This window comes from Procambarus clarkii, chromosome 32, assembly GCF_040958095.1.
Source record: "Procambarus clarkii isolate CNS0578487 chromosome 32, FALCON_Pclarkii_2.0, whole genome shotgun sequence".
NCBI lineage: Eukaryota > Metazoa > Arthropoda > Malacostraca > Decapoda > Cambaridae > Procambarus > Procambarus clarkii.
Window position 1 is genome coordinate 5,255,172 of NC_091181.1, and position 18,060 is coordinate 5,273,231.

The following is an 18,060-nucleotide window of genomic DNA, read 5'->3' on the forward strand; positions in this document are numbered from 1 at the left end:
CTACTATTTATGGATGGTCATGGTACAAAGAGGAACTTGATTCAAAGAAATGTTCAAATTATCCCAGAAATAAAGACTTTAATAAAATGCATAACTTATTGCATTTTAATGCGTTATGCATTTTCAATTGATATACAAATTTGATTTTAATTGCAATATTTTATCTCTTTTTCTTTTACAGTGAAAACATTGTTAAGAGCAACAGCAGTATCTGATGAGTACAGCAGCTGTAGCAAGACCAGGCGACAGAGCAGTGAGTGAGAACAGCAGCAGCATCACAGGAAGAAGCTGCACATCTATAAGTACTCTACAGCAGCAGCAGCAGTTGTGGCCAGAGCCAAAGATGAGTCAACACCACCACAATGGCCACAGGAAACAACACAACAAGAAAGTCAGGATTAGCAGGGCGAGGAAGAGGCAGAGTTTGGTGACGACTTCTGCTGTGTTGCGGCTGTTTATTGTGATGGCTGCTACGGTGTCTCTTGTCCACACCCTGGCTCTCCCGCCACCTGCTGACACCCTGCCTCTTCCGGTCCCTGCTGATACTCTGCCTCTCCCGGTCCCTGCTGACACCCTGGCTCTCCAGGCCCCTGCTGACACTCTGGCTCTCCAGGCCCCTGCTGACACTCTGGCTCTCCCGGCCCCTGCTGATACTCTGGCTCTCCAGGCTCCTGCTGACACTCTGGCTCTCCCGGCCCCTGCTGACACCGAGCTTGTTAATATGGTGCCTGATGGCACAGTACCTAATGGCATGGTGACTGTTGACATGGTTCCTACTAACACTCTGCCTGTTGGCACGGTGCTTGCTGATATCTTGCCGGTTGAAACGTTATCTACTGACCATCTGCCTGCTAACATGGCACCTGCTGATACAGCATCAACTACTTCAGCACGAGTTGACCAAATACTAATAGATTCAGCATCTGATGACTCATCACCTGCTGATCCATCATCTGCTGACCTATCACCTGCTGACCCATCATCTGCTGACCCATCACCTGCTGATCCATCACCTGCTGACCCATCGCCTGCTGATCCATCATCTGGTGACTCATCACCGGCTGATCCATCACCTGCTGACCGGAAAACTGCCTACCTGTTTCCATCTACTCTGCCCTCAACTTATCCAACTCGTCAAGGTATGTGTTATCATGTTATGAACAAGGCTGTTCTTCATAATTTAAAATAACAAAGGCTCATTAACGTAGGTGAAATTGCACACCAGATGAGAACAGATTACTTACAAAAGCACATGAGGCATGTTAAGTATGCAAATGAAAGTTTATGATTAAGTAAACAGTCAGCATATGCAAATTGGCCAGTAGGCATGTAATGTGTTAAGTTTACATGGGGAATTGAATGTATTAGTTAATTCTTATTTGTGATGGCAGCATTTTGAAATGTTAGTACCTAATTTGGAATAACATACAAATCCTGTTATATGTCTATGTAATAACGTATCAAGAAACTAGGCTAATGTCTTGATATGCTTCATGCATTAGGTTGTAGTTTTTCTTGTGATTCACAGAGATTAGTGTAATAGATCATAAGCAGTTTGTAAGCATAGTTACCATACCTTAAGAGTTATAAAGTAATTAAACAGAGGTGCCCCATGTCCATATAGCTTTAATTTAATGATCGACAGAGAGTTGTCATGAAATTTCATACACCAGCTGAAGGTGCAATTCTGCTACATTTCCAGCTGTGGTTTAAAGGGACGGATGTATACCACTGATTTCAGAAATATTATACTTTGTAACGGGTTTTTCGTGGGTGCCAATATACTACATACCTGGAGATGTTTCATTGTTATTAGGTATATATAATACATGCTATGTTACCTGTTATTTTAGCTACACGTGTCTGTTAAAGTATACTTGGCTACACGGAGTGAGAAAGCTAGCAACTTTACTGCCTCCCAGAGTTAAAAGTCAGTTTGTCTATAGAAGTAGTAGATGTAGAACATGTACTACTGGGCAACTACTCCAACAATTAACTACCCGTTTTACCTTAAGTTAAATGATTGTTTTAGGGTCAAGTATTTAATAAGTTGGTTACAATATAAGATGAAAATATTTCCACAGTTTTTTATAAAGTAATAAAAATTTTATTGTAAAATAAAATTTGAGAAACTGCATAAGTGACAAAAATCTTGTAAACTCTTTCTATAAGTTTCTAATGAGGGAAAGATTTTTCCCCATGGCAGGGAGAAATAACTGTAGAGTAAGCTTTACCATTAAATAATATCAACACAATACAATATCTTGAATGTGGATATTTTAACACCAGAACGATAGCCTAGTTAATAAAATAGAGTCAACAATTGAATCACGACAAACACGATTTGTATTATTTAAAATTTAAAACAGTCTTATCTTTCCACATTTGACACAATTCAATGCTGCACAATAATGACAATTATATGCACATTAAAGTTTCCATCAAACTCTAAAGAATTATGTTATCAAGATAATTATTAATAAGTATGACCACTGGTAAATGTGTAAACATAGAAAATGTTAAGGAATGGGTTGCTTGCTGCTCCAAAATTACATCGGATTTTTGACATAGTTACTTATGCCAAAAACTGAAGCACTATAAATCGTAGCGGCTCGCAAAATGTTCGTACTCTGTTTTCTGTTAGTGGGTCCTCGTGTAGGGTAATTTCAGGTAATTTGGTACATCAGTTTAGTACGTTAGAAACGTATGGGAGAACGGGCTGGAGCAGCGAGCAGCCCTTCGTCTGCATCATATGGATACTTAAATCCCTGTTATTGGGTCGGAATAAGAGGGATTGACTGAACACTTTACCTCTCTCCCTAATATTAACTTGATAAACTTATACAACTACAATGCTCTTCACCTGACAATTTATAATCATTACTGACTATGTCTTGAAGTTTGAGTTAAAGAGGCAGAAAGGGACCTCAGGAATCCTCAAGTTGTGCCTTCGGCCTGTAATCTGACGTTACAGTGATTGTCAGGTGAGTATAACATCTCTATCTCCATGCACATATTATCTGGATCCATTTATTGATGTATAATTATATATTCAGATGATGAGTCATAATAACGTGGCTGAAAAATGTTGACCAAATCACTCACTAGAAATTTAAGAGACGACGACGTTTCGGTCCGTCCTGGACCATTATCAAGTCGATTGTGATGAGACGCGGGGGGCATGGGCATTAATTAGGCAAGAGAGAAATGAGGAGATGGAAATCTTAGAGGAAGATAAGAGCAAGGCAAAAGGTACGGAAGGTGTAATAATAGGAATAAGAAAGGGATCGTAAGAGAAAAAAAACAAAGATAAAAGGAAGGGTAGGATTATGTTAGGTCACGTTTGTTAGAAAGTGTAGACCATTTGAGTAAATACTGTGAAAGGGAAGAGTCAACAGCAACAAAGCCAGGACTAGGTTGTGTATCAGAGCCTATTCGACAAGACGGCGTCAGTGTAGAGGTAGGAAAGTTTATTTTAGAGGAAGACCAATGAATAGGATGATTAGGATCTCTAACATGACAGAAGAAAACATTGTTTGTGTCTGCGGACTTAACTCTTCTTTTGTGTTCCTTTTGTCTGTCATTCAGTGTTCGGCCAGTTTCACCAAAGTATTGGAGAGGACAAGACGAACAGCGAATAGAGTAGACACCAGCAGCATTAGAAGCAGGAAGAGCAGTGTGAACTAGATTGCTACGAAGAGTGTTAGTTTGTCGAAAGACGAGCTTTATGTCAAGAGGACGAAAGGTATTAGTAGGAGTTTTGAGTTCAGAAATGAAGGGAAGGCAGAGCAGTGCTAATTGTGTCGGAAGTAGGTTTAGGATGAAAGAAATTTCGTTTAGCTTGAGAATAGACACAGTTGATAAAATAAAACGGGTAACCTAGGCGAGAGAATGATTTGTAGATAAAGGAAATTTCAGAATCAAGAACCTGAGGGTCGCTGATGCGTAGAGCGCGGAGGAAGAGAAACAAGAATATTTTTCTGAAGAGGATGATGGTAGGAAAGGAAGTGAATGTACTTGAAAATGGTCCAGGCCGGACCGAAACGTCGTCGTCCCTTCAATTTCTAGTGTGTGGTTTGGTCAACATAATTATATATTCTTACTCAAATGCTGGCTACATAGTATAACATCAACCAAACACTGGTAGTGATTTGTTCATACTTGTATATCTACATAACTTTATTGCGCAATTAGGGCAGACCTTAATAATCTAAAATTCAAATCCCAGTGTGCTGATGGAAATTCCCTGATGAAATGATAATTAACGTTAAGCAATAAACTCACTTGTAGGTCTCCGATTCTCGTACATTATATATGAGAATGTATAGTCTTCAACACAATAATGCCTGTAGCCTCTTCACTTTCAAACTATGTATTATAGTATTGGATTAACCACCCTGAAAAAACTCATTAACTTAGATATTTAGGATTACGGAGCATTTTGGTTTCAAATTTCCATTTACATGATACACATGAGCAATGTAAAATGTTTCCATTTGTCCCATTTTACATTCCATGCGGATGTGATCCATGAGTCTTTCAATTTTTACCGAGTCCTCAGTACTTCAGTTCACTCATGAACTTCGTATCGACTGTGCATTCCCTCTCCTCGACGTATACGTCAAAACCAGAGACGCCACCTTTACTACTGACGTCTACACGACACCATCAATCATGGGTGTGTGTGTGTGTGTGGATGGCCTCAGTGAGTGACGCTACTGATACAAGAAAAGTGTGATGAACTCATACAAACGTAGACCTCTCACCCACTGCAGAAACTGCACCCAGCGCACAAAGAATTGCAGAGTATGGTGCAAGCCCCAGTAAACTATGGATAAACAAAGAAGTGAACACCTGTATTACGAAGTATCTAAATAAATTGTACAACTCCACCCACACCAGCAGTCGCCCCCACGCAAGTTAGTCAGTAAACTAGCCCGACATTCAAGAAAATAGGCAAGCAGGCTGACAGGAAGGCAAGATAATAGGCAGGGAGACAGAAAGGCAGACAGAGGCAAGCGATCTGGAAGGCAGGCCATCAGGAAGGAAGACAGGCTTGCAGAATGGCCAAAAGCAGGAGGTAAAGCAGAATGACAATCAGGCTGGTAGGTTTGCAAAATGGCAGGCAGGTTGACAGGATGGCATGGAGTCTGGGAGGCAGGATTGCAAGCAGGCTGGGAGGCATGATTCAGGCGGGAAGGATGAGAGGCAGGTTGGCAGGACAGCAGATTAACTGGCAGGCGGGACGTCCTGCAGATTGGCAGGAAGGCTGGCAGATTGGCTGACAGGCTGTGAGGCACACTGATATCATGGCAAGGAGTGTGTCATGACGGCAGGCAGGCTAGTAGTACGGCAGGTAAGCTGGCAGGCAGGAGAGAAGGAAGAACGGCAACAGGCTGGCAGGTCGGAAGACTGGTTGACAGGATGGTTGACAGGACGGCAGTAAGGTTGACAAGATGCAGGAAAGTTGACTGGATTGCAGGCAATACAGCAGGTAGGCTGAAAGGAAGGCATACAGGCTGGTAGGACGTCAGGCAGGAAGCTGAAAGATTGGCGATCAGTCTGTGAGACACGCTGGTATGATGGCAGGCAGGCTAGCAGGATGGCAGGACTGCAGGCACACTTGCAGGAGGGTAAACAGGCTTTGATGGTCGACAGAACGGCAGGCAGTGTTGGAAATTTCCAGCAGTTATTCTCATCTGTGGGGAAATCTGGCTCCAGTATAATACTAATAAAATGTATAATTTCAAATGTAAAATAATGATAAATTCTAAGATAGCTCGAAGGACCAGAATGAGTAATTAAATAAGAAAATCCGTGACTTATAGATATATGATTATATAAATAAATTCTATTAATTAAGCAATGACTGTAAATTATATAATTCTAGAGTCAGTCTCCAATGTCACATTTTTGGGGGGTATTCTATAAGATTAATCTATGTGTAACATATATTATGCAATAATGATAATAATTATAATATGCACACACATAGGTAATGAGTAAAATATGTAATGCAAAATACTACTGCAATGCGAAAATTAATAATGCATAAATGGCAGTATCAGATATATAGATATATGTATATGGACTCTGAATAATAAGGTACTATCTACAATGAAAACTGTTTATGTCTCAGCTGTGACAGGGGACGTAGATGCAATCCACTGTACGCCAGGCTGGAAACTGTTTGAGATAGTGTTACTTAGCACACGTGAGGGTATGGCGGTCACACGCTTCCTCAGGAGTGTTGCACCTTGCTGCAATAATGATAATTCCGTAATTTCCACCCCAAACTAGTATTTACACACATATAAGTTAATATCAAAATATTTGGAGGGGAAAGAACTGCACTTACATGGAATTTTGGGTACTCCTGCAGCGTGAGGACATGGCTACCTATATTAATCATATTTAAGAGCTCTATAAATATTAATAAAAGGTAAAATGCCTGCCGAACTGGTGTCCGTGATTCTGGTAAGCTGCGTCCTCAATCTGGCATCGAAGGATGTTCGGATGCCGGCTGGATGAACAGATTTTTCGGTCCGCTTACGGAACACCATAACACCACGCTTCTTGTTGGTAATGGCGAGAGTCCTCTCTCTCCTCCTTCCCCAAAGTCGCGCATGCGCAATAGCTCGCCGTGAGGATTCGAGCATAAATTACATTTATTTATTAACGCTAAATAGGGAAGGGGGCGTTTATGAACACTCTTGATGGTTCAGATAAATTCTCTATGTGGTGATGTTTAATTCTCACAGTGCACGTCAGTTAATGTAGGCGACACAAATAAAACAATACGGCTTCGTGGTGGAAATGATGTTAGATTATGATATGATTTACTGGAACAGCGATTAAGCTGGGTAAAGAAATTCCAGTAAACTATTGTATACTAAAAGTAAACCTATTACTAAATTATTATTCCTAATAAAGGAAAGTAAATGGTTACATTGGTGTTAGATCTACAGGTATGTGGAAATTTTATCCCCCGTGCGTGGGTGACGCAATTCTAGAAGAAATTACATGATGTTCCACAACCTAATACAGTAAATTCTACAATACTAAACTACGTATTAGTAGTGTTAGTCAGTTATTACTCTTAATACAGGAAATACATCCTGTTGTATTAAGGATTATTACAGGAAATAATACTCATACCTAATACAACAGGAAATACATCCTGTTGTATTAGGGATGAGAATAACTGTTGGAAATTTCCAACATCATCCCTAACACAATAGGATGTATTTCCTGTATACACACACTTCACACTCATTTACTAATCCTTAGTACAATGGGATGTATTTCCTGTACTAAACGTAATAATTAACTAACACTACTAATCCGTAGTTTAGTATCACAGAATTCATTGCATTAGGATGTGGAACATCATGTAATTTCTCCTAGAATTGTGGCAGTGTTGCGTCAGCCACCCACGGAGAATAAATTTCCACATATCTATAGATGTAATAGAAGTCCAACCATTTACTTACCTTTATCAAGGATAATTATTTAGTAATAGGTTTACTTTATTTAGTATACAACAGTTTACTGGAATTTCTTTACCAAGCTTGATAGCTGTTCCAGTAAATAATATTATAATCTAAAATGATTTTCACCTTCAAAGGATTGTCGTTTTATTTGTGCAGTCTACATTAACAGAGTAGCACTACGAGAAAATATATTACCACATAATGCGTTTATATATGACGTAAATTTTCGTCATAAACACTTCCTTCCCTATTAAACTTCATATAATTAAATATAACTTATTCTCGGGGCCCCCACTGAGAGCTATCGTTCATGCGCGTCCCGAGAGGGAAGGGGACTCTCGCCATTTTTGATCAACTTGCAGTACGGTGTTCTGAAGCGGTCCTTACTGATCCCGCAATCTAGCAAGCATCCGTACATCATCGGGCTTCAGATTGAGGACGCAGCTTACCAGAATCATGGACACCAGTTCGGCAGACATTTTTACCTTTTGAATTATTATTTTAAGCTCTAATAATAATTAATATGGATGCAATGTCGTGACGCTGCAGGCGATAAAATAAACCCCATGTAAGTGCTGTTTCTACCCTTCCAAATATTTAGATATTGTATATATGTCTGTGAATAGTAATTTGGAGGGGAAATTATGGAATTTAATTATTGCAGCCTGGGGCAAAACTACTGAGAAACCGTGTGACTGTCATGTACTCAAATGTTCCAAGGATCACTATCTCAAGCTGTTTCCAGGCTGTTGTAGAGACTGAACTCCACCTACGTCCCTCTGTCACAGCTGAGATTTAATCAGTTTTCATTGAAGATAGTACCTTTTAATTATTGAGAGTCAATACATACTATATTGCATTGATTACTTATTAATCTTTATCGTGCAGTAGTATTTTTGCACTACAAGTTTTATCATTATCTATGTGTGTACATATTGTCATTATTATTATCATATAATATATGTTGCAAGGAGATTAAACTCATAGAATACCCCCCAAGATGTGTCATGGGAAGCTGGTTCTAGATTGTATAGATTTAGTCTCTGCAGAATAGAATATTAGAATTTATTACATATAATCATAGCGATCAATAAGTCATTGGTTCTCTCATTTATCAACGCATTCTGGTCCTTCGAGCTATCTTAGAATTATTATTATTTGTATTTATAGAATTATACACTTTATCAGTATTAAACTAAAGCCAGATTTCCCCTCAGGCAGGCTGACATGAGGTCAGGGAAGCTGGCAGACTGGTAAGATGGCAGGCAGGACGGCAGACAAGTTAGCAGACTGGCAGCCAGGATGGCAGAACGGAAATTAGGCTAACCTGCTTAATGTCTGTCTTAATATCAGGCTATTTAGCAGGCTGGCAGGACGATAGGCAGGATGGGAGAACGGCAAACAGGATGGCAGGCAGACATGTAGGTAGGCTGCCAGAACGACAGACAGGCTGGTAGGATGGTAGGCAGAACAGTAGGTAAGCTGGCAGACAGGCTGGTAGGTAGGCCGACAGGATGGCAGGCAGGCTAGCTGACAGGCAGGTTGGGAAAGGTGGGAGGTGGGCAGATAAGAGGCAGCCTTGAGTTAAGATGGTCAGTAACCACAAGTGGTTAATCTGGTTGTGTCTGAGCCTTAAATATATGATGGACGAATTGTTAAACAGAGCAGTATGTATGGAGTAGTTTGGAACCCTAAAGACATGTTGCATTTTTATAAGATTAATAATTGCAACTAACTCTGGCAAGCTAGAGTATCAGAACCTTTAGTCAGACCCACCTCTTCTCATGGACCTTTAGTCAGACCCACCTCTTCCCGTGGACACCATTAGTCAGACCCATCTCTTCCCATTGACACCTTTAGTCAGACCCACCTCTTCCCATGGACACTTTAGTCAGACCCACCTCTTCCCATGGACACCTTTAGTCAGACCCACCTCTTCCCATGGACCTTTAGTCAGACCCACCTCTTCCCGTGGACACCTTTAGTCAGACCCACCTCTTCCCATGGACCTTTAATCAGTCCCACCTCTTCCCGTGGACACCTTTAGTCAGACCCACCTCTTCCCATGGACACCTTTAGTCAGACCCACCTCTTCCCATGGACACCTTTAGTCAGACCCACCCCTTCCCATGGACACCTTTAGTCAGACCCACCTCTTCCCATGGACACCTTTAGTCAGACCCACCTCTTCCCATGGACCTTTAGTCAGACCCACCTCTTCCCATGGACACCTTTAGTCAGACCCACCTCTTCCCATGGGCACCTTTAGTCAGACCCACCTCTTCCCATGGACACCTTTAGTCAGACCCACCTCTTCCCATGGACACTTTAGTCAGACCCACCTCTTCCCATGGACACTTTAGTCAGACCCACCTCTTCCCATGGACACCTTTAGTCAGACCCACCTCTTCCCATGGACACCTTTAGTCAGACCCACCTCTTCCCATGGACACTTTAGTCAGACCCACCTCTTCCCATGGACACTTTAGTCAGACCCACCTCTTCCCATGGACACCTTTAGTCAGACCCACCTCTTCCCATGGACACCTTTAGTCAGACCCACCTCTTCCCATGGACACTTTAGTCAGACCCACCTCTTCCCATGGACACTTTAGTCAGACCCACCTCTTCCCATGGACACTTTAGTCAGACCCACCTCTTCCCATGGACACCTTTAGTCAGACCCACCTCTTCCCATGGACACTTTAGTCAGACCCACCTCTTCCCATGGACACTTTAGTCAGACCCACCTCTTCCCATGGACACTTTAGTCAGACTCATCTCTTCCCATGGACACCTTTAGTCAGACCCACCTCTTCCCATGGACACCAAGGAAGGACTGTGGGAATTTACATATGAGAGCAATATTTAATAAGTTTAATTTTATATGAATAATTATTAAATTTTGGTTAATCATATATTTAATTACATTATAAGTTTATTTGATTAAAAGTAGTGGACTGAATCAGTCTGCACAACTGACTCCTTACACAATTATTATATTTAAAACCATAAATAACTAATCATAAGAAAAATCTGTTAATTAAGTTAAGAATTTGGATTTAAAGCGTTGCTTTGCTATACGGTCTTGCTCTCAGTCTGGACGCCAGCCTGCCTACAATATACATTGCAGTAATGCATAGAAAATTTATTGAATTATTAAATCACGAAATAGGGTGATTTATTATCGGGAATACTTACCCATCGGAGCTGGTTGATCATGCCACATAACCATATCAGGCTGGTAAACTAAGACGGGCCACTCCCTATAACTTTATCAGAAATGGAACAAGGCACTTCCCTTATTGTAGAAGAGGTCAATCAGCGGAGTGTACCATAGAACCTTAATACTCTTCAAAACTCCAGCCCTGCATCAAGTGTACTCACCTAATTGTGCTTGCGGGGTTTGAGCTTTGGCTCTATGGTCCCGCCTCTCAACTGTCAATCAACTGGTGTACAGATTCCTGAGCCTACTGGGCTCTATCTTATCTACATTTAAAACTCTGTATGGAGTCAGCCTCCACCACATCACTGCCTAATGAATTCCATTTGTTAACTACTCTGACACTGAAAAAGTTCTTTTTAACGTCCCTGTGGCTCATTTGGGTACCCAGTTTCCACCTATGTCCCCTTGTTCGCATACCACCCGTGTTAAAGAGTTTATCTTTATCTACCCTGTCAATCCTCTGAGAATTTTGTAGGTAGTGATCATGTCTCACCTTACTCTTCTGTCTTACAAATGTCGTGAGGTGCATTTCTCTCAGCCTTTCCTCGTAACCCATGCCTCTTAGTTCTGGGACTAGTCTAGTGGCATATCTGTGAACTTTTTCAAGCTTTGCCTTGTGCTTGACAAGGAACGGGCTCTATGCTGGGGCCGCATACTCCAGGACTGGTCTTACATATGTGGTGTACAAGATTCTGAATGATTCCTTACACAGGTTCCTGAAGGCAGTTCTGATGTTAGCCAACCTCGCATACGCCGCAGATGTTATTCTTTTGATGTGGGCTTCAGGAGACAGGGTTGGTGTGATATCAACTCTTAGATCCTTCTCTCTCTGTCCGTTTCATGAAGGACTTCATCTCCCATTCTGTATCCTGTGTCTGGCCTCCTGTTTCCATGGCCTTGTTTCATTACCTTACATTTACTCGGGTTGAACTTTAGTAGCCATTTGTTGGACCATTCATGCAGTCTGTCTAGGTCATCTTGTAGTCTCATACTGTCTTCCATTGTCTAATCTCCCTCATAATTTTTGCATCATAAGCAAACATTGAGAGGAATGATTCTATACCATCTGGGAAATCATTGACATATATATAAGAAACAGTATGGGTCCAAGGACTGAACTCTGCGAGACCCCACTGGTGACATCTCGCCAATCTGAGACCTCACCCCACACAGTGACTCGCTGTCTTCTGTTACTTAGGTATTCCCTTAGAGTGTGTTCCGTTTGGGTTAAGTGTAATATGATGAGTCTCCTTTCTCAGTCAAGGAGCGCTCTTGCCCATATATATTTTATCACAATCCCAGAGGAGAGGTTTTTAAATTTTACTTTCTTTAAAATGATTTCAGCTTTTATTTATTTTGTTAATTTATGCTGAAAACCGTAACCAGACTCTATTAATTAAATATTTATGTATAGACACAAATACGCTCTTTACTCTACATGTTTGTGACGTGGCGGTCACATTTTCTCCACAATGAGTGGAGGAATTATTTACATTTCTTCCAATTGAAGATAAACTTAACTTTAATTTTGTTTTGATGGTTCTACACAACAACAGAAACTATCTTTTCCTGATGTATATTTAGTTAGGTAAAATATAATAACTATGAATAAATATTGTGTGGGAAATTTCCCACATAATTCCAGGGAAAAAAAATGGATCGGAACCCACTGTTTAGGACTAGTCGAACACTTCATTACTCCTTTTCAGAATTTTTTAAATATTGTTATAATTTTACTTTGCACTCCTGTGCAGCAGTATGTACAGGATGGACGTCCAGTATTGGAGGTCTCTTGGTGACTTCTTCTCCAGCCAACTCCAGTGGTACTAACTTTTATAATGTCTTGAGGCTAGTGGTGCCTTTGCACTTTACTTTTACTATGGTCAAGGTACCCTGGCTGTGTGGGTGAACAGAAACAATACAAGCTATAAGCCACTCTGAACGTGCGGCTGTTGCTGTCCATTAGAACAACATCGCTATGGTTGTAAGTGAATTCGGTTATAGGGGTTGTTAGCCCCATTGTGATACTCACGCAGAACATTTAATTCTTCCTTGTCCAAAATTCATTCGACCGACTGATTACCTGTGACAGGTGTTTATAACTCCGAGGTAAACCATTTTCCCCAACGTTTGAAGGATCTCTACGTTCTTCATCAGTGAAGGAGGCAATAGGGGTGACAGATCCTCCATACATCAGAAGAGATGGACTAACAGGCTCGTGTTGTGAGTTGTCGTCAGAGAGGTAAGTCAGTGGTCGGTTATTGACTCGGGAATTAATTTCTGTGACAACGGTTTGGAGTTCATGGAGATCTATTTTCTGGTAGTGCAAAGTTTTTCCCTTAGACAGCGTTTCACTGTCCCTACTATCTTCTCGTAGAACACCCGTGTCACAGTGCTCTGGGTGGTAAAATTGCTAGTATCACTGCCATTGGTCCAGGGCAGTCTGAACAAGTGGGTGGTGCCAGACCTCCAATAGGCATGCTTCACCAGCCACCAAGCTGGACCCGTTATCGGGTATCATCAACTTGGGGGCAGGATCTACATACAGCAAATCTGTGGAAGGCCTGGATGAATGATTCAACATTCATTAGGGAGTCACTTCCAGGTGAGCTCCTCGAGTGGTGGCACAAGTAAAAAGGCCTTAACAGCCTTTATGTAAGCCTTAACTGGGACTTTATCCCTGGTGCCTGTTAGGATAATAGCTCCTGTGATGTCTACCACAGTGGTCTCAAAAGAATGAAGGTGCAGTTCTCGGTCCCTAGGATGTGGTGGAGGTCCAGGGAAAGGACACATCGAGCATCGCACCTCAGGCAGACAGGATTTAAGAATTAACTTAACAGTTTGGGAACCTTAGGGAAGCCAGCACCCCACCATGGAGTGTGCAGTGGTCGTGAAAGTAAAGCACAAGCAATCTACTTATCTAAAGATTCCGGGGGGAGGAACTGAGGTTGTTTACTTCAAGATCAACGTCTGTGTGCTGCAATCTTCCCCCGCAATGCAGAACGTTCTGATTGTCTTGGTTAATCCAGAGATTTAAGTCACTTATATTTTTTGCTGAGAAGTTTCATAGTCCTCACTCTAGATTTACACTTGTGCATGTTTGACCCAGTACTTAGGAGCCCCTTGTGCTCTTAATAATCTATCTACTTGTGCTTGATACCTACTTTCTGCAAGAAATCAAACACATTTTGGGTTACACTGAGTATTTTATTCAGAGCAGAGCACTGAGTACAGTCAATTACTGAAGTCAAGTGAGGCTTGGGATCTCAGTGAGAATAGTGACATTGGTCACTATGACGTGTGACTTTTGTTCGGGCCACTTGTAAATGACTATCCACTGAAGTCCATGGAACCACATCTCGGCTTTAGTTATTTGCTTAAATGTCAGTCCTTTAGATAGATTTTCAGCTGATTTCTCCTTAGTTGGGACTATCAGAGTTTGTATCCAAATGATAAGTCTCTAATTACTTTAGAGTTGTTACTGACATAGAGCATTTTGCTCTTATAGTTGTATTTTAATTGCAGTATCGCTTCATTATCTGGCCACACCACAGTTAGTTGGATGTGGATGTTTATTAATGTTTTCTGAAGATTTACTTTATACATCTTCTGAAGGTTTAGGATGAAGATCAGAAGAACCGACACCATTTACAAACCTTTAATACAATATTCAGTTAATATTGCTGCTGTTTTTGTACTAACAAATTCATTCAAAGAAACGAGATTGCTGTGGAATTTTTCTCGAGAAAAACGAGATATTACTGCCACGTCGCAATTAAATTTACCAGCTAATAATAATGTGAATCACTTAAAACACCAGTGTATGCATTAGAATTAAGGAAAAGTATTCTATATGACTGGAACGAATATAATTACTAAAAAATTAAAGTCTGCCACCCATTGTCAATAAAAGGACATTATAGGAACTAGCGAGAGAGATACGTCTCTCAAGCCGGGAAGGAGGCAAACGTCGTTAATTTTAACATCAACAAGTCTCGCTTGGAAAATGCTTGTAGCTACACAATTATATTCCACTAGACGCAGGGTTATGTGAGTTACAAACTCCCATCATCACCACGATCTTCGTCAACAATAAGGGAAGTGTTCTTTTCCCGATAACCCATTAATTAAATCTAGTCATTCCTTGCCAGTAATGCAGGTAGTTTAGGGGTATACCGGTTAGGACACGCAGTGAGCCACCCAACAGGGTAAATACTAATTCAATCTTATCTAATGAATTTCAATAATTTCCCCTGATATAGCCGTCATATATTGGTTACGATTATTACTGTGTTCCATACCCTTTTGACAAGTGTAATTGAAGGTGAAGAAGAATTAGCAACAATTAACTGTTACAATACATGACATGTGATTACACTAGCATCACCTAGGGGAGTATTAGTCTATTGATCATTGGGGTTCATATCTGGTTGACCAGGCCATAAACAACCATACAGATCAGCTGCATTTGTTTAATTTAGTTTACTAACCTAGGAGTCTTGACATTTGTAGTAAATGTCTACCAATCGATTAATTTCGATTGACATATCATATAATTAATGAACGCCCCAGCTTGTGTAGGAAATGATTTGTGGAAATTTAGTATCAAACCGTCCATTATTGAAACAAATACATTAACGTAAGAAATAAATTAATATAAATTGCTTAATAAATAAATAAAATAAACAAATAAATCCCATAAGTTAGTTTTCCCAACATGATTGGTCTACATCAAACCGGATGAACCAGAATTAGACACTTTTTCATTAAAGAGAGTCTCGTCGTGGACGTGGTGGTGAGCAGACGTGTTTTGATTCGTGTTTTGATTCGCTCTGCTACTGGCGTCTGGTGGGTGGACGTGTTTGTCGTCGCTGTTGGCCGGCGTGTTGACGGATGGGCGGATAACGTCACGCTGGGGGTGGTATATGTGCCGTCATGGGCGCCTACACACCTCCACTAAAGCGGAAAGAGTCCATAGGATTCAAGTTTAGTTGTCATGCTGATTCCGACCTTATATCCACGACGTTCTTCGATGTGTTACAGATCAAGCAGGAAGAAATATATGGTTACCAACCACTGCCAGGGAACAGAATGGTGTTGAAATTTGAAAACAATGTGGCATTTTCAGAGTTTCTTAAGAAGTATGATGATGAAATTCTAAATTTACCTAATGGGAAAGGATCAGTACAAGTGATTAATTTGAGCAAAACGTTTACATACGTTTCTGTGAGGGATGCCCCATTTGAAATGTTGATTAGAACTATCATACATATACTGGAACAATATGGGAAAGTGGACAATGTTCGTTTTAATAAATATACCTATGGCCCAGGGAAAGGGTGTTTTAATGGAACAAGAACAGTAAAGATGGAACTTCACCGTAATATTCCTTCATCAATGTCAGTAGCAGGTCATTATATTAAATTTATATACAATGGCCAACTGCAAACTTGTTTTAAGTGTGGGCGTACTGGTCACATGGCTGCTGCCTGCCAGGTGGAGGCATCGGAACGGATCAACATTTTTCATGAACATGACTTTCCGCCATTAATAGAGGATAGTGTATCAGAAATGAACCCACTGTTGCAGATACTGTAGTTCCAGGTGAGGTAGATGAGGACCCACAACTCTGTAAGTGAAACGTCTGTGGGAGTGACTCCCAGTGCGAATGAGGCCGGTGAAGGTAACTTAGATCAGGACGATAAATGTAATGCAGACAAGGAGGGTGCAGACGACACTGCTCAGGACGATAAAGGTAATGCAGACAAGGAGGGTGCAGACGACACTGCTCAGGATGATAAAGGTAATGCAGACAAGGAGGGTGCAGACGACACTGCTCAGGACGATAAAGGTAATGCAGACAAGGAGGGTGCAGACGACACTGCTCAGGACGATAAAGGTAATGCAGACAAGGAGGGTGCAGACGACACTGCTCAGGACGCTTTACCGGCTGTTGTTCAACCGCGTGAGGGTGAGGTAAGTCTGGACAATATACATGTGGACGCCCATAACATAGGCGCTGACGCTGCGATGCTGACGGTGGTGATGACCTTGGTGAGGTGATGATGGAATAAGTAATTGGTTGTCAACTGGATGTAGAGGATGACACCATGGAGGATAGTGATGTAGAAATGTCTGTGCAGAGGGCAACTCCACCCTCTTCAGTGGGTATGATAGAAAGGGCAAGGGTAGTGTGAAGGCTGGTTCTGTAACCAGTCATGTGAAGAAACGTGGGAAAAAATTTACTCGGAGTATTGATCTGATACGTATGAAGGACTACGCCGCTAAACTAAGTCTGTGAAAAAATTTAGAAGGTTGTTGCCGTTGAAGTTCACCGTGACCAAGGCCACGAAGAGTCACCGAAACGTAGCGAGGGCACAGTACAACCGGTAAGTGGGGATCATGGTAAAGAGAACAGTGATAAGGCATAGTGGGATCTTGTGGAACATGAACAGAATCGAGACGCGAGGGCAAATATTAAACTTAGATTTCGAAAAGGGAAAGACGACACTAAGATAGTGTCAAGTGAGATAATGATGGATAAAGAGTAATTTTGTTTTCTCTCAAAATTACATTCGGGAAGCCTATTAAATTTAATTGTGCTACTTTGAACATTAATGGGCTCAATTGTAGAAATAAACAGTTGCAGCTGTTATCATTGTTTAAATATCATAATTTGGATGTACTTTTCGTGCAAGAACACAATGTACAAGATGTTAAGAAACTTGATGTGCTGCTTGATTTCTTAGAAATATTAATAAATCCAACAAACTTGTTGAAAGGTGGTACGATGATATTGATTGCTAAGCGAGCCGACATCAAGGTTCTTAGTTAATACTGAAATGGATGATAATGGCAATGTTTTATATGCGAGGATTTCCTTTTTTGACACCATAATTCCTCTGCTTAATGTGTATGCTCCCTCTAGCACCCGCAGGAAGAAAGAGAGGGAGGACTTGTTCTCTAGCGAGTTATTGTATTTTTTCAGAAATGATACACATAAAGTTATTTTTGGTGGCGACTTTAATTGTGTCACTTCTGTGAGAGATTGTTGTGGGAACCGACCTGTGAGATTTATATTTATTTAATTTATATGAATTTATATTTACGTTAATTTATATACTTCGATAGCAATTTGTATAATAATGAGTGGACTGTATTTCTGCAATAATCTCATAATCTCACAAATCGATCCTCTACACATTAGGGGGGGTTTATATTTAATATATATGCAGCCAATCAAACTACAGAATTAACTACATACATTGAAGAGGTTCCTTATCTTATAGTACAGCAGGTTAGTCCACCAGGTATAACTAGGGTGTAGACACCAAATTATCC

The 18,060-nt window shown here is 40.9% G+C and overlaps 1 protein-coding gene across 1 annotated transcript in view; it reads left to right on the forward strand.

Moving 5' to 3' along the window:
• The first annotated feature begins 214 nt into the window (after positions 1-214).
• The window catches only part of LOC138370389 (mucin-7-like), a 156,296-nt gene continuing 138,450 nt past the window's right edge, over positions 215-18,060 (forward strand). The window contains exon 1 of the mRNA XM_069334742.1: positions 215-1,139. Coding sequence (XP_069190843.1) covers positions 215-1,139 — 925 coding nt within the window. The remainder of the gene's footprint in view (positions 1,140-18,060) is intronic.